Source organism: Ylistrum balloti, unplaced genomic scaffold (genome assembly GCF_031769215.1).
Source record: "Ylistrum balloti isolate Yb309-2 unplaced genomic scaffold, AGI_CSIRO_Ybal_v1 Utg370110, whole genome shotgun sequence".
Classification (NCBI taxonomy): domain Eukaryota; kingdom Metazoa; phylum Mollusca; class Bivalvia; order Pectinida; family Pectinidae; genus Ylistrum; species Ylistrum balloti.
Genome location: NW_026782132.1, coordinates 211,282 through 233,828, shown reverse-complemented (window position 1 = coordinate 233,828; position 22,547 = coordinate 211,282). Strand labels below are relative to the sequence as shown.

General features: G+C 34.6%; 1 protein-coding gene across 1 annotated transcript in view; it reads left to right on the top strand.

Annotated features, from left to right (window-relative positions):
* The window catches only part of LOC132550185 (transcription factor ETV6-like), a 71,505-nt gene extending 49,561 nt beyond the window's left edge, over positions 1–21,944 (top strand). Inside the window, exons 4-10 of the mRNA XM_060214217.1 lie at positions 2,998–3,132; positions 5,731–5,850; positions 7,520–7,672; positions 10,680–10,802; positions 13,623–13,682; positions 15,319–15,511; positions 16,757–21,944. Coding sequence (XP_060070200.1) covers positions 2,998–3,132; positions 5,731–5,850; positions 7,520–7,672; positions 10,680–10,802; positions 13,623–13,682; positions 15,319–15,511; positions 16,757–16,865 — 893 coding nt within the window. The 3' untranslated portion in view covers positions 16,866–21,944. The remainder of the gene's footprint in view (positions 1–2,997; positions 3,133–5,730; positions 5,851–7,519; positions 7,673–10,679; positions 10,803–13,622; positions 13,683–15,318; positions 15,512–16,756) is intronic.
* The last annotated feature ends 603 nt before the right edge of the window (positions 21,945–22,547 follow it).

The window sequence follows — 22,547 nt, the reverse complement described above, 5'->3', positions numbered from 1 at the left end:
TAAGTGTATTGGAACCATTGGTCAGTAATGGCTAACTACTACCATATGTTATCAAGGTCATCCTGCCATGGGGATTAATTATCACTTACTTAGGGTGGAAGCTAACAGGACTTTGGTTATATATGGTAATTTTTGTTAATGACTTGCTGTGTTATTGTGTGTGTTGGCTTGACCAACCAGGAGAGGTTGTATGGTCAACTTAAAGGTGATTTAGAGGTCACTAGTACTATTATCACTGGCCTTGGTAAGGATGAAGAATAACCATCATCATTGTTACACATTGCAGGTTATGATATTTTAGATCAGTCCCATATTGTCCTGACAGTTTCATGCTAATGAATGTGATGGATGATGGAGAAGCTGATAGTTTCCCTGGTGTGTAACTGGTGATACCTACACCCCCAATCATAATGTGGTGGCATGTAAGTGGTTCAAGGTGCCAACAAGGATAACCTTGACACAGCCACAAATTATAAGTCTCATATACACTCATCAATAACATGCAACTTTTCTTTTTTTTAAGGTTTTTTTCTTTCTGCTTAACTTGATAAAATGCCATATCATGATTCTGTGTAACAAATACTGGCAACACTAATGTTTGAATGGGTCATAGTTAACGAGCTGGAATCATCTCCATACAGAATTCAAAACAATGTGTCGTATTCATCAATAATGATGTTGGTATTGTGTTGTAAATGATGAGGATTTATTTAGGAATCTGGCCATGTTGTTGTGTTGATGTTGGAATGTGTCTGAATCTGGTAGCATTTAGTGACTGTCTACGTAATGCTAGACCATCCATGTGTGGTACTGTCTCCACTTACAGGGTTGTCCCTGATTCATTACTTCCTAGTCTCAGTATAGAGGGTCAAAACTAAGTTGGTGTGTGGACAAGACCCTCTACACTGTGTTTATTGTGTAACCTTTCATTATATTGTTAAACTGTAATTTACTGTACATTGGGATAATACTCGTAATGAATTGGGGTGAAACCACATCAAAAGATGTGACTGTCCGATGATTTTTAGTTATGTCGAGATGGTGAGGTACATGTTTATATCATTTTACCAACAACTTTTCTGTGAGAGCAAACGTCTAAGTCAGAATGTATCCTGTAATAAAGGTTAGAGAACACTCTGTAAATACCTAGTTGGTTTGGAATATTTTTAATTCCATTAATCTGTGGAGGAGGTTATAAGGAAGTATCAGGGTAATGTACAAAGCTTATGTTGAAGTGGTTTGGTGGGGAGGGAGTTGTTTTAATGGATAAACACTAGCATCTGTTTACCTCAAGGGCCCTGCTGACATCAAGGCCTGCTATCACAGTCACACATCACAACCATGCTTTAAGTCAATATTTGCTGTTTTCAAAACAAGAAATTGGTTATGTAATAACACTCCAAAGGTTAACTTATTTAATATACTGATTTATCTCTTCCTGATGTTGTGCTAAAAAGAACACGTCTGTGATGACTAAGGTTGATTGCATTTATTAAGGGATTGTACACACTGGAGAATAGTTCCTTTCAATACTAGTTCAGAATTGGACACAGTAGAGCCAGATAATGAATTATACTGCATCATAAGCTGTTTTGTACTTTTCTAAGACTTGTCAGTAATGCTAGGGACATATATATTTACGGAACTTTACTGCATCATCAGCTGTTTTGTACTTTTCTAAGACTTGTCAGTAATGCTAGGGACATATATATTTACGGAACTCTTTTTCTAAGACTTGTCAGTAATGCTAGGGACATATATATTTACGGAACTCTTTTTCTAAGACTTGTCAGTAATGCTAGGGACATATATATTTACGGAACTTAACGAAAACTCTAGATCTCCTGTATATATCACTATTAATTTATTTAGATTTTAATGGCTTAATATTGACTGTTATAATGAATAGATAGTATGAACATGTATAATTGATATAATGTTGTCATGGTGTTATTAGTCAGCCTGATATATCGGAAAGGAAATTAATTTTACACTATAGTAACTACAAGGGTATGATCACCTTTGATTGAACTATCAGTAGATAGTAAATACCTTCAAATCTAGGTGTGACAAGGTGGTTACAGTAGAGAGAAACTTTGTCCAAATACATGTATCAGAAACTCGGAAACAGAAGCATTACTTTAGATATGAAATTAAATTCTTCAAATTAACCAGATGAAATAAACATATTTTATGTGATGTAACCACAACTAGTTGATCCTCAGATCAACAACAATTTTTTTCTTTTTAAAAAATGAAAGGGATATTTATTCTGGATAAATGTAAAATTCTTAACATCAGCATAGAAAAATTGAAGACCTACTTAAAGGATTTTTAAAACCTGTTCCTGGCGCAAAGTATTTTTAGAAATGTCATTGTGAAATAATTGTCCTTGTTGTGTATAGTTATAATATTTATTTAATCGAGTCAACAAGTGAATCTTGGTACTCGTAGTGGTATATACCAGTCAATGTCAGTCACCGACACACATTCTTATTTACAAAGAATTCTATTTTATAAAGTCTACTTGATCCTGTAATGTAATATAGGTTAGTCCCAATTTTGGATTTTGTCCAACACATCCGCATTGAAGGTGACCCTTGGGTTATCATGTGTGGCCCTGTTGACAGCGCTTTACACTTCACTGTTGTACATTCACCCCAAATGTTTTATCTATATGGGGAAACTGATTCATTAAAACGTTATCAGTTTATAGGTTTTCATAAACACATTTAGTTATATAGATTAAAAGAAAAATATCACTTTTTACCTTTTCATCTTGATTTTTATGACAAAGAGTCAAGATTTCAGTTGAGAACCACCAGTATCATATTTTCAGACCGGCATAACTTGCATATGATGCATTGGTATTGTTTTCATTGTTTAGTTGAGACATTTATGATTCACATATAAATTTTTCATTAATTTTCAGCTGAAACTATTGCCCAAAATTTTAATTTTTAATGGGATAATTAAAAATATGGTTTGTTCTTTCAGTGGATGCTTGTGAGCAGCAGAGCAAACATGGCAGACAAGCAGCTGCAGAGGCACTTCTTAGTATGGACTCTCCCAGTACCAACTCAGAGAGTAAAACATTTCTCCAAGGAATTTTACAGCAAAATCCAAACACAGGTACATATTGTATACTTAATTATTAGCTTGAACATATGTACTTGTACATGTGACAAATGAAGAATATTATCTGCAAACATTATATCATTTATTGATAACATCACTCACTCACTTGATTGTGACAAGTTTAGTTACTGATGATGAAAAGATTTTCTTGTTTAGATAAGGAGATGCACTTATTTTTGGGATACATACATTTAGAAGATTTACATCCCTACCTTGTTCTGCCAACATTTTTGTGGGTTCTAATATACTGTGTTTTCTGATGCATCGTAATAACATTCTCATAATTCTGGTACCCAGGATTAGTCTACATTGTATTGGGGCCTTTCCAACATGATTACTTTGAAACATGTTTTGGAGGTTTCTATAGTAACATGCTGATATTGTAGCCGCTAAATGTCTTATGACATGCGGTTGGATGAGCCTGTCATCTGGCCGCTGATATTTACAATAATGATGAGATATTGACAGTAGATCATAGTGTCCATTCCTGTTATGTTATATATATTAACTCTATATCAGCTTACATGCATGTGTTCACGACACTTTTTGATGTATATCTCAGACCAGTTGGAACAGCTTAAGTGAAAAAATGGAACTTTTACAAACATGATACATGTTTTTCATGTTTCTCTTTTTTCATATACACACTTGAAAGATATAAATACATTAAGCTGAGAATTGAAGGAACTTGATATAATTCTGTATGTAACAGATGAAAGGATATAAGAATACAAAAAAAATATAAAAGGTGCAGAGTTTTAGATTTACATGTGATAATTTTTTATACAATCAGACCAATTGTGATTAGGCAAAATTTAAAAATAGTACAAGTTTATCACGGTTGGTCAAAAGGTTGATATATACTTTAAGCTTGGCCAAGATCTCTAATTGCATGGCAACCAAGATGTGTGTACTTATAGGTAACAGGCCACCAAATAAAACCAAATGGGAAGTTAAGTGTTTAGCATGGCTGGTGAGGGAATTAGAATAAAAAGGAGATTCTGATAAAATAAATGGTGTCTGCTTTGTTCCATTTAACGGCAATGGTGGGATTATCAGACAGAAATGTCGGAGGTAACAAAGCGTTACCAGTATTTAATCGGCACTACCTACGGGGTTTACCTTACACACCTTATCAACCATGCAGGCTTATTGGGGTAGCGATAACACTGCTTTTCCACATGACTGCTTCTCACGAAACACGGAAATACACTAGTACAAAAGATTCCTCATGTGATCGTATAGAAGAAGTGTGTCACGCATGCTATTGTGTAATTTTATTTCTGATCTTGTTGGAGTGAAGAAATTCATTATCTGATCAAATCCACCAAGATCTGTTCCTCAAGATTACTGTTTTTTCTGACCCCAATTTTTCAATTGCATTTAAAAGCAGAGATAGCAAGTCTAATACAGTTTCCTGGTTGTTAGTTCTTATCAGCTCTATAGATTTAACACGTTCTTTTTTGGGGATGTTTTTTATCAAGGAACTGCTTCCTTACACGATAAGATACTCTCTCCCAGAAGTTAAAATGTTTCTACATTTATCAGCTTGACTAGCAGATAAAGTATCGGTACCTAGGAGATGTAACAAACCACATGGACTTGTTTGACATTTGTGTTAGGATCAGAAGAGACCACAGTAATCCAAGTACATGTGGTTGTGCTTCTGCTCCAGAATAAGTCTGTAATAAAACAACTCCATTTTCTTATATTGGTTGTAAAAACACTTGCTTCATTTTAATTCTTAGCCAAAATTTTATTACATTAATTCAGAAATAAGGCATTTGATTTAGCTTAACCTCACAAACAGAAACTTGTGTGACGATTCATAGCCCTGAAAAGAATGTAGCTAATCAATTATATTTAAATTAACGCTTTAAATTGAATGATATTTCAATATGATTAAGCATGAGGTAGGTACACCTTGAGTGACCCTATGATTCGATGACATCATCTTTTTATGACCTTGGTTAGTATGACCTTGGCTGTTAATCAAAGAATGAGAGAATGACTCCAAACAACAAATGTAGAAACAAATATAGCAATTCCAGAGGACGATTATCAGTTCTGTTTTGTTCTGTTCAAAGAGATCTGAACACAGGGTGCTAGAACAATAATGTTGATGGTTGAACACAGGGTGCTAGAACATTTATGTTGATGGTTGAACACAGGGTGCTAGAACATTTATGTTGATGGTTGAACACAGGGTGCTAGAACATTTATGTTGATGGTTGAACACAGGGTGCTAGAACATTTAACATTGCAATATATTTATTCATGTGTATACTTGTATCTGAAAATTTCAACAACAAAAAATGATAATGTTACAATGGAAAAAAGAACATTTTGGAGCCTGTTAAAAGAACTGTATTGTTTTGAAATCAATAGACGATAGCAATAGAAACAAATTTTATCTGTAAGGAATCAGGATATGTTTTAGGTTTGAATTTTTTTAGATTGCTTGTCCAAAACAAATCTATAGTATGTGTCTTTTTAATCATAACACAGAATTACTCATGTATGTCTCTTTTTAATCATAACACAGAATTACTCAATAGGGCAATGGATAAAAGTTAGTATTTATTTTTGCAGCACTGCCACCAAGTCCAGCAGACACAGACAGTGGTACTGATAGTGGCATCTCAGAACCAGAAAGTAGTAATCTGGAGGACAAGGCAAGAATTCTGGGTTTGACAGATGCTTACACATCAGGTAAGTCTTTCACTTGATACACAATTGTGTAAATACCTGGTAAATATTAAGGAATACATTTATGTACATGATTTTAGTGGTAATGTTCCCGTTCTTTGTTATTTGTCTCCTTACTGAGGACTATCGAATGCCATCAGGAACCCTCAGTTTGGATCCCTACTGCCGCCATAGATCCCATCTCCTTGTAGGAATATTGAGCCACTAAATCCTCAGCTGTTAAAGAGAGAAATCAGCTGTCACATGCTATAATCTCACATTAATGGCAGTAAGCTTGTATTTTGGGAAAGCTTTATCCCTTGAGTGCATGCGTACTGTGAAGTTATAAATCTGAAAGTTCCATTAACATTCACTACACCACAACTTATTGTTATAACATTGTATGCTATGTATTATTTCTCCTAATAGTGCTCAGGTACTAGGATATCATTGATATGATATTTGCTAAGTTTGGAAGAATAACCTTTTGATTCCATTTTATAAGTTTGTTATTGATTTCTATGACAGTATTTAACTTGAAAAGTAGTCATTGATTAACATTCTTAAAATGACAAAAGATTTCAGAATATATTTTCAATATTGATTCCCAAATATAGTAGAAAGGGTATTCATGAGAGAAATACAGAAGTATTGACTCTGATACACTTACACAACCTTGAGAGACAACTACCTAGCACTATGTGTGGCGGTTAGTATTGTTATTCTATATAATGCATGGAAGAATGATTTGCAGTTTTACAGTAAAGGTGAACAGAATATTCCTACGTCTTTGAGCTGGTTACAAAGCTCTTTAACTATTGTGGTTATAGCTGGGAGTTGACTCCATACACCTTAGCTCTGTATTGTTATGTATCAACTGTCATAGCATTGTCTTTGTAATTTCAAGTGTATACCACTAATCATTTTTAAAATTCCATGAATTAAATGACATGGAAAACCTTAATTTATCTTCTTACGAAGATCTGTGTTTCATGACGTGATCCGATCTGTTTTAAGTCAAGTCTTTCAATATATAGACTAGAGAGGTGAGTTCTGAGACCAGCAATGACATCATGAGTACACTGCACTGCTTTGATATGTTGGGAGATTTTGTTGTTTAATGTAAACTGTGGTGTATATGGAACTTAATCACAATTTTATTGGGATCATCTTTTAGATTTCTAGTCAGATTTTGTAGTCATTATGTCCTACAGTTTCTTTGTCCCATGTACAGTATTCTATTATCAACCAAAGTACTTTACATGAGGTTACATGACCTTTGTACATTTTATCAGGCATTGTTTGTGACAATAGCAGAATTTTAACGTGATGATTAGATATAGACTGGTAATATTAGATAAGGACCAGACTATTATTTCCCTAGGTCCTTAAAATTCATCCTGTTAAATACATTCCTGGTGTATTGAGTGTAAATATATGAGTTAGAGGTGAATAAACTTAATATTCCAATGGATACAAACAGTGATAAGGTCTGTAAACTAGCATGTCAGTCACAGACTTCTCTCAACAGACAGTTCCTTAGAAAAATGTCAACTTTTACAGATAAGGATAGCCCTGTGATTGCTTGTTTCCATTATATTTTTAAGTGCAGTTTAGTGCACATACAGAAAATACAACACAATCCTTGAATATCTCTTGCAAGTTATTAAATATATGTTGTCCTTTTTTCCAGCGTTTTTAGGGAACATTCCCAGGTCATCTCCAGGGCCGTTCATCCCTCCCTATTGTCAACAGGGGCCACCAGCTCAGTCCATCCAACCCCCTCCAGCTCATCAACCACTCCCAGCACACTTCAACACAGCCACACATGTGGCCATGAGACCAGGTAAATATAAACTACCAGGGGCAGATAACTCCAAATAATCAAGCAGCCCCATGTTTATGAATGTTGTAGATGAGTGTTAGGAATGTAAAAATCAATACGTGACTAGTTGCCATCATAAAAGGAATTCTTTTCGGACATTGATTAAGTGTTGTGAAATCCTCATTTGCTATGGGTAGGGAAGGAAAGATTAAAACAACTAGAACACATGAAGCAGCATAAAACTGTTTATAATAACATTACTAGGTCATTTTCATTGTGACATACATGGTAGCATGAGGTCCGAACATTCCACTGAATATTTGATACAGGTCAATGTTCTAAATTATGGAAATCAGTTGGTATAGAACAGGAATGACCTCCCTGACCAGGCCCAAGTGTTTACCTTGTTGTTCTTCTCAATTCTACTCCCCTGAGAGTCTGATATAGACACCAACAGCCACTGCTGAATGTCCCCCTACATCTCCATGTGATTTATATGAGGTAATTTCTGAAGATTGTGGATCTTTTGGGAGCATGAAACTGCCTAGGTCTAGACGATCAAATATGATTATTAGTTGGCACTTTCTCTTTACCTCCTGTAAAATGGTGAATATCTTTTATGAATCTTCCATCTATCACTTCCCATTAGCTTAGCCATGGGCTTTCAGGTCCAGTTAAAATGATTTTCATGCGATGTACTCCTTAATCAAGGGTATATATAGTGAGTGAATAGTTACAGGCTGTGGTCTTATTGACAGGTCTCATGTCCCTATGGCAGCATTTCAAAGACATTATCTCATTCTTTTTTCTTTAAATGATAGGTTATGATCCAAAATTGGCTTAAATGGTGTTTTTTCATGACTAGATAGACTTAAGTTTGGACTCTGGAGGTGTAAAAAAGTCTTTTCTGGCCTGACTTGGACACTTGAAAGAGTACCCAGAAGTCTCGTATCACCATGTTTAGATTGCATTAGCGGTGGCTAGTGTGCAAATCATCTGTTATCAGGACAATAATTGCTGGGCGTCCAATCTCTCGAGATATTAACTCAACATTACTCTTTCCTATTTGCTTTTGGCTGTATATTTTTCATAATGTCACCAATACCAATCTTAAAATCTTCCCTAAATATTTGTCCACATCTGCCAAAGCTGGTACGTATACATTCCGATGTTTCACTAGGAAATACAATTGTAGTGGGTAATGATATTTCAGTAAGAAATAAAGGCTGCTTGCACTGACAATGGTTTGAAGTATTATTGTGTATATTCTTTTTTGAACTGTATTCCCTGCTGAGCTTGTGCTTCCCCACATTTTGACTATTGTCCAACAGTAGGCATGCATGCTTGATATTTTTATCAATAATCTCCATGTTTGAAACAGACCAGATCTTGCTGGGCTGACACTGCCTCGTATTCCTCATATTTCGAAGCTTTTTTTGACATATATATATCATTGGTTTTAGAAACATTTTAAATATGTAACTTGTGTTAGAAACATTTCAAATGTGTAACTTTTATTGATAAATACATACATTTCAAGGTTGAGTTCACCTGTAAGTCTGGATTTAAACAGATAGGACATTTTCATTGAAAAATTTAATAATTTATGAAAACTTCAGATAGGTACTTTTTCTTTTGATTTTAATCAAGTAATTATATTTACCTACCGAGGTCAGCAGTTTGATATACCAGAATGTTTTTGATAACAAACTGTTTACAAGAAGGAATATACTTCTTTAAAAATATGTTTATCTTGACAGGCTGGTAGATTGGGTTATCAAAACATAGAACAAGGTGTTGAGTTGCATAGTGTAGAATATATATCAAAATATTTGCTATGAAATAATTTTTTGCTAAAGTAACCGGTAAATTGTGCAAAATGAAATGAAAATATGATATAACTTGTAACTGTGTAGTTTTGTGTGTACAAAGTTAGATATGTAGGATGTTATTTACAAAGTGTTTTTATCCTGAAGGAGGAAATGTTTGTTGGGTGGTCACATGTTCTTGTCAGATTTAGGGATGTCAGGTTTATGTGTGTTTGACCAGAAGTCGGTGTATATTCTGAACCCTATTCAGGTCAAGAGGTCTTGGATAAGATAGGACCCTGTGACTAAAAGGATATCTTTCTTTAACAGCACTGTAATCTATGGGGCCACTTGAGGTTAGGTTAGCCTGGCAACATGTCCCTCTAACTGGTCAGTTTGTACAAATTACAAACCCTGGCACCCACTGAAACAATACAAAAGTCATAGTACAGAAAACAATCGATGTGTGGCCAAATTTATTTATAAAAAGAACTTGAGTTGAGTTACTTAACCTACATGTACAATTACAAGTGTGTTAGATTACAAGTGTTATAGTAGCGTCAAAGAGCACAGAAGCCCAAGTGGACTTTGTAGTTTAAATTTGTGACAAGTATATCTATGTGTTGGATGTGTCATAGTGCATCATCAGAAGTTGTTCATCTCATAAATAGTAAATACAATATTTTCCCTGTCACATGAACCTTTGAGATTTCAAACTTAAGTTTTTATATCAAGACCTGTTATTGCAGGCGGATATATGCACTTTAATTTAGATTGATGCAAGTAAGATATGCATGTTGGGGGATGTCAGTGCTGGACTGTTGTACCACTCTTCACTTCGGTCAAGGCTAGTAATGCAGACACAGAGTCGCCAACAATGAAACCCACAGGCCATGATTGTCTTCACATCCTTTCTAACTTCCTTGTTTCCTGTTATAAACTATGTCAATAGCTTACGGAAGACATTTTTGTCCTCTTGCCATGATGATGAAAGTGTTTCTGTGAAAGTGCGGAAATATACAAATCTTGGCTGAACAATGTCAACACCCAATTAATCCCTTTGTTTTTGTTAATCTCACTAATAATGTATGTTGTATAGTTTGTAAAATCTGATTTCTGAATATCTGTTTTATATGGTGCTTGTGACAGATTACCTTTCCATTAGAGTTACTGAATGATGTGAGGATTGGAGACTGACAAAGGTGTTTGGTTTGTTTCAGATCATGTGTACCCATCCAGTCCAATGTTATCCTCCCCCATCAGTCTACATCCCTCCCTCGACTCTGGCAGTCTGTCGCCAACAACCCCACCATCATCGCCTATCCGACACAAGAGTAGAAAAGGTCAGTATCTCCCTTACATACCTTTAACCTGTCTGTCAAGCCCCACCTTCTTCCGTTTATACCGCAATGCAGATTGATGATGATTTTTGTCGTTTGATGAGCTTAAGGATAGTAAGACAGAGGTCCTAGGTTCAAAACCTAGCAGAGCCATTGAAATCAATAATGGTTTCTGTTACACTTTTCTAGGGCTATATATAGCAATATAGGGATAATTTATGAGTTCCTTGGAGACTCCTCATAACTTTGGTCGAGAGGCAACAAATCTAACAAAACATCTGTCATTTTTCAACTTCAATTTGTTCATGTCAGAACAGTGATGATCATTTTATTTTTTTATCAGCTTATCAAGGTAGAAATTGCCCAGTGCACTCTAAGTTTATCACTGAATCCAGATTAAAACCCAACATATACTCTGACCCATTTCCGTCAGGATGTATATACAGCCAATGAAAAATAGGCTATTTCTGTATTTAAATGAATTTGTTTCCTGTTGAGACTCTTGAGATTTTAGGCTGCAGATTTACTAGTGAGAAATGTAACTATAAAATCTGTTCTTGACGCCCTCCCTGTCAACAGTTCCCATACCAGTGGTATATCATTCCTCTTTTCATATCTAACATAGTCAACTTTTATTTGAAATCTCATTCCACCAAAATCATAACACTGTGATAGTAAACATTTGTTCTTTTAAATCACAATACCATGATCCACCAGCAACAGTGTTCACAAAAAAAATGAGACATTTTGTTGGTAAAAGTGTTTACATTGAACTTCTGACATTTAAATCATCTCCGACTTTTCTGGAATTATTTAAATGTATTAAGATTAAATTCAAATGGGCCGTGATAAGATTGGTGGCGATAGTTTAATCACATGACCTGTGGTAACATCTTCTTGTTTATCTCTGTGGACCTGTATACAAATGCTTAAGGCAAATTCTCCTGTTTTCTGATTATGGACACAATCAAAAATATATGATAGTTTTGCATAGATCGAGAAAATTAGATAACTGGTAGAAAAGCTCAGTTAATTACATAAGATAATAAAAAAGTAAAATTAGGATTCAATGTTTCACCAGTAATAACTTGACTCCTACATGATGCAGTACTTCAATTTACATCCAAATGACTAGCAGCGAGAAAATAAACACATGCCAATCGATGCAGTGTAGAAGCTAAATATACAGGTCGTACATCAGTACAGAGAGTAATGGCAGATCATCAGCAACTTTACGAGTGTTTGAATACTAGTAACATGACAATAATAGCATTAAGTCTCTTATCACCACTGTTACCTTGCTACCCAGGCATCGTAAATCTCACAGATTCACTTTGTTTGATAAGCAAGTATTGAACCAACATTTTAATGTCGTCTATCTTAAGTTGACTGATGGTTATATATCCGTGATTTCTGTCAGTATTGTTTTGAGGGTTAATCACACCGAACCATATTTCAGCTGTGTATTACTAATTAAGTAGCTTTTATCTATGATCAGGAGTCAGGACTGCATTCCTATCATTTAATGGATTAAAACCACTTAAATGTTGACTTGAAATGATGAGACTTACACAAAACCTTTGCCACTCCCTTTAAAATCTTGTACATGTAAAATTGCTGCAGAAAAGCAGAGAGGTTGACACAAAGATTTGAGGACAGCAATAAAATGTGTGATTGTGAGAGATGGATATGTTATCTGAGAGGGTTTCCACTTCATATCCAAGTACCAAAAAAACTCACTGCCTCTACTATAAAGCATTATTTGCTAGTTTTTTCCTCACTTCCAATCTCCAACTATCATTATCTTCAGCTGAAATAGCTTTACGACTGTGTACTCTGTTGAGATACAGTTTTTTGGCTACAATATTCCTCGTAAATTCTCACTGTCCTTTTTCATGGAAGTTGGTTTTCCTTGTTTTGTGGGACATTTGTTGCACATAACATGCCTTTGAAGAGGGTATTAGTAGTAGTGGTTATCTTGTGATTGGTTACTACCAAGTGATACGTTCCATCGAGTTCCTGCTGTCAAAAGCAGAGACAATTGACAACAACTGCTGCCCTCTCTTTGACAAACACAAACACACGGCAAAAAACAAAGGGTTGAATGTGTGAGGGGAAAGACGCCTTGACCTTTTCAGAGGTCAAACTTAAGATGAAAAACTAGCAATGGTCCTCAGCCTGTTTGATATAAATAATCTAAATTGGTTCTACTTCTCATGATGAAAGCGATTTTATGTGTAATTCCCTGTTAGTGTCATGTCTTATCATTTGTACTACAGAGAGAAATACAACATTACTCTATGCCAGACAAAACACAATAGAGGCTTAATTTGTACAATTTCCCTTTATACAACACACAATATTGCACATTTTCATGCGGAACACACACTAGATGTATGATAGAGTGATGAGAATACTTTCACATTAGAGGTGACGAGACATGTAATAAAGGACCTTGGCAGGGAATCAAAGCTGACATGGAAACCCAGTCCTCATGTTTTGAGGAATCAATCATTACAGTTATGACACATCACTTGATTTTTCACGTCTTGTCACACCAACACACGAAAGGTCACACCCTGCCCTACTTCTCTGATTGCACTTGTAGAAGGGTTGGCCAGCTATTCACACTGTCATGGGATACTCATTTTCTTTTAAAAGCAGCTATTACATTTTTAGGGTTTGGTTTTGTTTTAACTACAGTTTTTTTTTACTTTCATTGCTTTGCCACTTGCAAACTACAAAAAACCTTTGGAATGTTCAATGATAAATTTTTGTTTTTTTTTTTTTTTAAATTATTTTTTTCTTTTATTGTTTTTGCAGGTCGCAAACCAAAAAATCCCTTGGAATGTCCTATAAATCAGCCTAAACGAAAAAGAGAAAGTAAGTATCATGTAACATTTCCTGCTAGCCCATTTAAACAACCCTTAGTGTAGGCATTCCTGATTCTGATCGTCCTTGTTCTAAAGGATCGTCAAAGTCCCCCAAAAATTGTCTCTAATAGAAACTTGGCCACAACTACAATGAAGCCTCAGAATAATTTTGTAATTTAATGGAAGACTAAAGCACGCACAGAATCACAGACAGTTGTTTGTCATAGGAGCTGCTAACAATATTAATAAAATGGCAACATGAGCACGGGTATTTTCTGCTACCTGTAATACATACTGGGCTGCCATTGGGAGGCAGCTCAGGCTCCAGGAACATCCAATTGTCTACAAATATGACCCTCAGGTTTCTCATCAAAGACATTTTTCGTATGAAATTTCTCCTTTGTGAGCATCCGAAATTGTGTGTGTGGCGTTTTAATAAGACTTGTTAATATTGGGCAGACACAACTTTTGAAAATTTCCTTTTCGCTTGCAATTGTGCTTTGTAGCGGTTGCCAACTTGATGTGATGGATGTAATTGTGTCAATAGGCTTGAGTGAGGTGGGCATTGTTTGGATATAATTCTTTATTTGACAAGAGCTTACAAATGTCTTAATAAGTCCTTTATCCACTAATTACAGGTGGCTGACTTCATCTGTAACACATGATTCTGCTTATCACAACCAGGCATCTCTTTGATAATGTTGTCCCTGAAGTTTTTGTGAAGACTCTTGAATACACAGTAGTCTTTTTTTTCTCTCAACTGTTTCCCATTAATTTTATAGTGTATGAGATTAGACCAGTGTCTAGGCACGCTGATACATACCATGCTCTCTTTTGTGTACAATTATCACTTTCCAATCAAACCCCATTACGATCCAGATGTGATTTAACTTGCGCGCATCATTATTTTTGTATTTACACAAGACATGCAAAGGCGTACAAAAAACAATCCAAAATTAAAGCCAGTTATGTCGTCTGACTGCACCGTCTGAACTAGCTAGCTGATCACTGGCACCCCTTGTGTTTAAAGAGTGCCTTTTGACAGATTTTGGCACAAACTGTTTGTAGCACCTGTTGTCCATTAGCTTTATCTTATAAAGGAACTTGTAAAGAGGTTTCTAATATGGAGAAATGAGAATGTGCGTCCCTGGCTGTTTGACAATAAAGTTTACATTGTTTTTTGTTGTTTTTTTTCCCCACCCCATTTCAAATGATATATTTGTATGTGTATAGTCAGCTGGTATAATGTTGATTGAAGTTTTATAACAGACTCAAACAGATTTGTTTGCTGAAGATATGTTACTATTTGAATTTAATCTTTTTTGGTAACAGGTGTAGAAGTAATTATAAAATAATTAGAAATAGTCTATCTTTTTACCTGGCTTCATTACACATGAGAGTGTAGGACTGTGATGAGTTAAACAAGAATCAGCATGCGATGGCACTTTGGATGTTACATTGATATTCAGGGTCATTGACTTAAGCAATGTGTTGATAAATTAACAAATGTTGTCTTATTGAAAAAAATTTAACTCTCTTTCCTTAAATGCTTGTTTTTCTATAACAGATTGATGTTTTGTTATGTCATTTTCTCATTGTCCTTGAAAGACTCGAATAATATGACACAATTTTCTTTTTTTTTACAGGTAGTACAACATACTTGTGGGAATTCCTTTTACAACTGCTTCAAAACAGAGAGACTTGCCCAAGATATATTAAATGGGCCGACCGTGAAAGAGGAATCTTCAAGCTGGTCGACTCAAAGGCTGTGTCTAAGCTTTGGGGATTACACAAAAACAAGCCAGATATGAATTACGAAACAATGGGAAGAGCATTGAGGTAGGACGCACTTGCTTTTATTTATTTGTTGACTTGGACAGAGTTGTCATGTTAGATTATTATACAAGATTCCTAGTATGTCAAACTACAGCCAAGTACAAACCACAGCTGAGTGCTTAAGTGCATCCCTCTGATAATTGCCACTTTTGTAGATATAGACTTGTAGAGGAGAGATTTTGTCATGATGCAGGCCTTCTGTGATGTGTGGTGCATGCTGCATGCTTAATTTATTTAGATCTTTCTGTACTTGACATTAATAAAAGTTACCTCGATTAGATGATTTTGTGTCGTTAATGTATGGCAATGGTGATCACCATGCTTGTGTGTTTCTTGTGTCCTATCTTGTTCTTCATGTGTGGTATAATTAGACAAATCGTTGATGTTGTAATTAACGTTAATGTACCACACACCCTCACAGCTACTGTGGGCAAAAATACCCTCTTTAATTTATCTTTTATCTATCATGCTAAATTTTAGATGGCTTACATGTTTTACCTGTCCTGTCTGTGATAGTTTTACCTGTAATTTACACTCCCCTGTACCATACACTTACCTGTAACATACCCTTACCTGTAATTAACACTCCCCTGTAACATACACTTACCTGTAATTAACACTCCCCTGTAACATACACTTACCTGTATCATACATTTACCTGTAACATCCACTCACCTGTAAAATATACCTAAATGTAACATACATGTACCTCTAACTTACCTGTAACATACACTCATCTGTAACAAACATATACCTGTAACTTGATGTTTCTAAGTTGTTCTAAGCCTGTGTTATTGGTATGTGTATTTTTATATATGTATGACAATAGATAATTTCATTATAGACTGTTGTAGTGACATATAGTGGTTCTCAGTTTAATATATAATAACAATGTTGTATATAATCGACATATTATTTGAAGCCACTATCACTGTACGATGTGCAAATGTGTCTGGTGGATGTTTATTGATTCATATATTATGCACATAGAAATTCACAATTACACCAGGTTGTGAAAGGTGTGTTCTAACAATATGATTTAATAGTATTGTTATTCATTTCACATGGATTAAAACTGAGTTTTCTTGTACTCTTAAAATATTTCACATTTGTGATAATTTGTACATGTCACCAGGTATAAGAAAACGTATAGAAATGAAGTGTTTGTGATCTAGGATAATACTATTTACAGATACTACCATACATTAATCATGTATTCAGAACCTGTAATGTATTGTTTTATTTTAGGTATTATTATGCGAGAGGAATATTAAACAAGGTTGATGGGCAGCGGCTCGTGTACCAGTTTGCTGAAGTGCCGAAGTCTATTATAGAGATTGACTGTGGGAATGCCTGAGAGCCAAGACAGTACAACTGAATCTGCTCACAAACCGGATAGGGCTACAGGGCCAGCAATGGTCCTTAATCCCTGCCCCTCCTCTGCAATCACTTCGTGCCATAGCTCAGCTATAGACTCAATTATAACTCCCAGGAGTTGAGAAACACTGTCTTTTCGTGACAAGATTCCAGGTTATTTGAACCAGAATCTGAAAAGATTTCATACTTGTTTATTATGAAACTGAAAATGGCAAGGAAATTCATCTTGGACAGTTTGATAATTGCAGTTGTGTTTTCTTGGACCATCGTACAGTTTAGACTCAAGTGATTGTCTGGATTGATCAGCCATGATCAGTGTACTGGTGATACAAAGTGGCAGGACAGACTAAGAGAAATGGAACAAGACTAGGAAGGAATTCCATATTCATCAGTCAGTCGACTTAAAAAAAGATTCAGGGATGTTTGAATATAATGAATGTGTTCGAGTGGAAGTGTCTTGTGTGGGAAGTTTGTTTTTTGAGGAATGAATGAAAAACATATTGTTATGACTGAATGTTGTTGAAGAATGTTACAGATTTAAAAAAAAAAAAAATAATTGATTCAATATCATAATAATATTATTTGAGTGAAAGTTTTGTTTGTTTGTTTGTTTGTTTTTTTTTTTTTTTTTTTTTTTTTTAGAAAACATTAGATTTTTTTAATTGCATTGGGCTGGTGTGATTATTCCTTACATATAGGACCACTCCATAGACTTTGTCAAAACTACAATCATTCAACCCAGCAACCAGAAGTTGCGTCATGCAGACACAGACGTGCGTTGACAAGTATCAACATGACTAAGAGGACAACAGGAACTGCCTCATGCATGGTATAATGTTTTAGTGCTGAATTAGAAGAGGATACATTCCTTAAGCACACAAGTGCTGCTGATTTAAAACTAGACTCAAGTTTTCTTCATTTGATCATTCTTTGTTGATAAAGGGACAGTTTTATAACTGTCCATTTTAGTAGGGTGTGGCATGTCATAGTGCTTAGTTATCGGAACCAGTAAGATAAAACAACTTGAAAAAACAAGTAAATGTTCAGAATATCTGTTAAAGGTTTATATTCAGATCCTGTGTTCCTCATGCCATTATAAAATGATCGATAAAAACATGTTGTCAAAACAAAATCTTTGTTTGAATTGATAGATGGGTCTAACTTAGGGGAGGTCAGTTTACTTGAAACAAATGCTGGGAGAGTGTGCTTGAAGCCGAATTTGTTCCATTATAACTTTTTACCCAATTTAAACATTCCTGTTTCATACATAGCTTACCTGACATTGACCCACATAAAGTGTTCAAATAGCTGTTTTCACCTGTAGTCACGTGTTTATGACAGGTGGTGAGGATCCTGTGCGTTTTGGGCGTGTCTCTGCAAACCTGACTCATCTTACCTGGCTGTGTTTTACCTGTATCATGGTGAAACATAGTTTCTTTAGGTCTTCAGTTTAACTTTTAAAGTTTTTCTTATCCTAGATAATCAGAAACCTTACATGAAAGGACTTCAGTGATATGTAAAATTCTTCTAACAGAAATTGTTCATTAATGCTATGTACAGTGCTTTATAAAGACTGTACTAAGCAACTATTTCTTTAAAATGTGTTGTTTTTTTTTATTATTATCAAGCTAACAAGGTACTGAAAAGTTATACCTTGAAGTTAGCAGTGCATGAAATAAAGTCTGAATACTTCCTATTTATCATGATACAAGACCTTCACTATGACACTGTCATATATAATAATTCAACTCAGGCAGTGATATGTAGAGGTGAGCTGGTGAATTAAAAATTACCAGATGTAGATAAATTTCTATCCTAAAAGTTTTTATTTTACTGTACTCAGAAGTTATTGGTATTCTTTTAGGAAGTAATTGATACTTACTAGTATCACACTATGAAGCTTTGATGAATAAATCTGGTCCGTAGTTTTAAATGAATAAACAATTTTATTAATAGATTGTGATTTCGACAAATGAAGTATTATTTATGCAGATAGATCTGACTTGGAGCAGCTATACTCTTGTGTTTGTCCTTCCTTTCTCATGCTATCATTCATCATCTCACTATTGTGCATTTTTCCACAATTTAAGGGTCCAATATTTGTTTTCCTATGGTCTGTAGCGCTACAACACACTAGAGGTCTGTAGACAGTGGAGGATCACATTCATCTTGTGACTGAGAAAAAATTGACATTCATTGATTTAGAAGTACAAAAGAGTTTGGTTGTATTTTTATGAAGAATTACCATTTGATGTATTGCAGTTTAAATACATCACACCACGAAAGAAGAGGAATGTGTAGGCTAAGTAGGACTTGAGAATCACTTCATTTTGATGTAGTCAGGGATATATTTTTTGGCAAAAGGTCACGGTCTGTGGCAGGCAGTAGTTACAGGCATCATTTAACACGGTACTCTACAAAGTGCAGCAGAGAAGGTCTCTCGTGCAGATCAGTCTTGATTAGGTCATCATTAAAATTCCTTCTCATCATCTCTGTTTTATATCTTGCCTGCATTGAATCTATTAACTGTGTTCCCAAGGTCACTCAGGACATGCATTTACCTTGACCTTATCTTGACCTTAGAGTTTTTGGTAATATGCTATTGAGATTGTTTAGTACCATTATGCCGTGTTTTGATTTTGCTGATTTTCCCGATCGTAAATGAATGTAGACAAGACTTTCTTCTTCTGTTATGTCAGTTTGTATCTCAACTTCCTCCTAGTACGGCCTAGTGTTTTCCTTAATGTTATCCGACCCAAGTTTTTATGACAGGTTTGAGGTTATACTCGGATTGAGAAAGGATGATGTCATGAATATTCAAGAGGTGTTAAAAATGTCTTGTTCTAGTTTAGGTTTAGTTGTTATAAGACAGGCATAGTGTGACGCATATCTATGTATAAGGTGACATCAGCCCCTGACAGCTCGATCCTCCCAATGGGCATTAGACCTCTGGTCCTTCTTTGTTTACTATTTGTTAAAGGTGTATTGTTGGTCCTGTATATTAATTAAGCCGTTATACTGGAAGGAGTGCCTAAGATTCTGTCAAAGATTACACAGAATTTGTTATTTATAAAAACACTTTCATTACAGGAAACATTTAGTGGTTATATTTTGATTCTTCTTAATTTTTGCTACAGTGTTTGTTGTAATGTTTATTACATTTTGTTGGATGAATAGAACAATATCTTTACACTGCACTGTTTGATCTTGACCAAAAAGAAACATTTAGTAGCCAAAGATATTGATAGTTTTCAGAAAATATCACTAAAACTCCCTCAAAGTTAAGTTTTTCATATAAAAAAAATTACTAAAAAACTCAGCTTTAATATCTGTTGATAGTAAATACTTACAAATTATGGTACTTATATTGTGGTGCAGTTTGTAATATTAGGTTGTCATTGTCATGGATTAGGTAAGTCTACGAGAAGACTGACATAGTTAAAAAACATTTAAAAGAGGGATTTGGTGGTCAGTTGAGATTTTGGTAGTATTAACGAAAGTCTATTGAGTTAAGCCTGAAAGAATGAGGTGTCTAGAGACTTTATTTAGCTATGAAGTTTTACCATAAATCTTTTCAAAATTGTTTTATTATTTGTTGAGAACATTGTCATGATGAGGAGATATAGTGCACTTGAAATCCTATGAAATCCATGCCTGTTTGTAATTACATATCAGAGGTATGTGTGATACCTTGATAATCCAATTATCTGCTTAAAGCAGAATCTGACTTATTGATAATGTATTATGGAAGGTAGAACATTATATTGTTATCATGACAGCTATATGTTTTATCCACATTCAGATAAGAGTGCCTTAGTCATTACTAATTAAGGAGGATCGCGAGTAACAACACTTGTACACCTAGCACTTTCTTATATTCAGGTGCCATTATTGAAATCACAGCGGTTTTTTTCTGATAGAAAAACAAATTTTATCTCAAGGATTATTTTTCTAGGGGGGATGGGAAGTCTGGAAAAAATGAACGCAATGTCTTTACTATTTTTTAGAAGGAATTGAGACAGGAAATGTAAATCCTCCTACATACAAGTCGTTTATCCACCCATGTGTGATAATTCCTTACAAATCAACACATGTTCAGGGACATCATTGACATGCTCAATTTGTATCTGCCTTAAACCATCCTGCATTTAGCAGAAAATGATGATGTAGTGTAGGTCTAATAAACTCTCTGATAACGGGTACAATTTCCATTGAAATAACATTGATTTTTTAGTTGTTATCAACTATTTACGCAAATCAGAAAATTTAGTTTTCAGCCGATAGCTTAAATATTATATTAGATCTAACTTGTGACCATATTTGGTGAGTTTCCATTCTAGAAAGTTTTACCAAAGACGAGGCTGTGATGTAGATTGTAATCTGTTTATATTCTGTAGAAAATTACTCTCAAGCTGTATGGATATGGTTTCACTGGTCCACAACGAGCAACATTAAAAACATGGAAATACTAATTAGTTTGATCAACAGGATGTGTCAGTTAAATGATGATTTCATAATTCCTAAACAAAATGGAAGGGGTTTAGATTTTATCTATTAACCATAACAGATATAACTAACAGTGTATCACATTTTAATGTCATTTGGCAATATATATATATATATGTGTGTGTGTGTATACATATATAGTTTTAGATACAAATTTATTTTAATGTTAATTGTAAAAGAATACTGTGAACTTTGAAATCATCATTTAATCTGTATTGACAAGTGATCAGCTGATAGATTATAAAGACATGGACATATGTGATGGTCCAGTTTCTATCAGATACCATGGTTACAGTGTATTGTTGCCATGATTACAGTTTCCTTGGTGACTGCATGGTTTCCAAGACAACGATATCTAACTTAGTTCTCAATACTCTTATTAAGTCGCTGGATGTTCAGTGTATACTATAGGACTTGTACAAACAACAGATCTCTTATGTATTTATTATTGCCGTGTACATATGCAATGCGGTTAGACTAAAATGAGTGCCGGTTTTTAATCGCAACCTTCAAATGTGGAATATAAATAAAATTAGTTGCTGTTTTTACCTCATTTCGTGTTATGTGTTTTATATCATTTCCCATCAGGAGGAATTCCAGATAATTGGAACAGATGTATCACCAAACATCACATTGGGAAACGTAGAATTACAGAAAGAAATCTTGAATAATATATTATATTTTGTTTTTATTTTCTGTTTCAAATTAATTGTTTATCGAAATTTACCTATAAACTCATGAATAATAGTTAACATGTTTAACTGGTTTGTTATATTTGTAACAAATATATTGAATTAATTTTAAATGTGATGAAATATAAGTGGTTTGAAGTAAGCAAATGTATGAACCTTTGGTATTGACACACCTCTGATATCCAACTGTCAGTTTCTTGCAATTTTTGTTATTGGGTGGAGTTTGGTTCAAATAAACAGGAGTATTTTGACTTAGGGACTAGCATCGTCCAATTTATTTATATATCTATAAAACATCCTCTCAATTTCAATCAATATGAAGATTTATCCTTGTATGGGTGTCTATATTTACTCAAGTTTGTACAGAGTGCCAATTATATTCAAAACTTCAGTGGTGAATGAAATAAAAAGTAAAACCTGCAAAAGTGAATTAATAGATAAGATACAATCTGGAAATAATATTG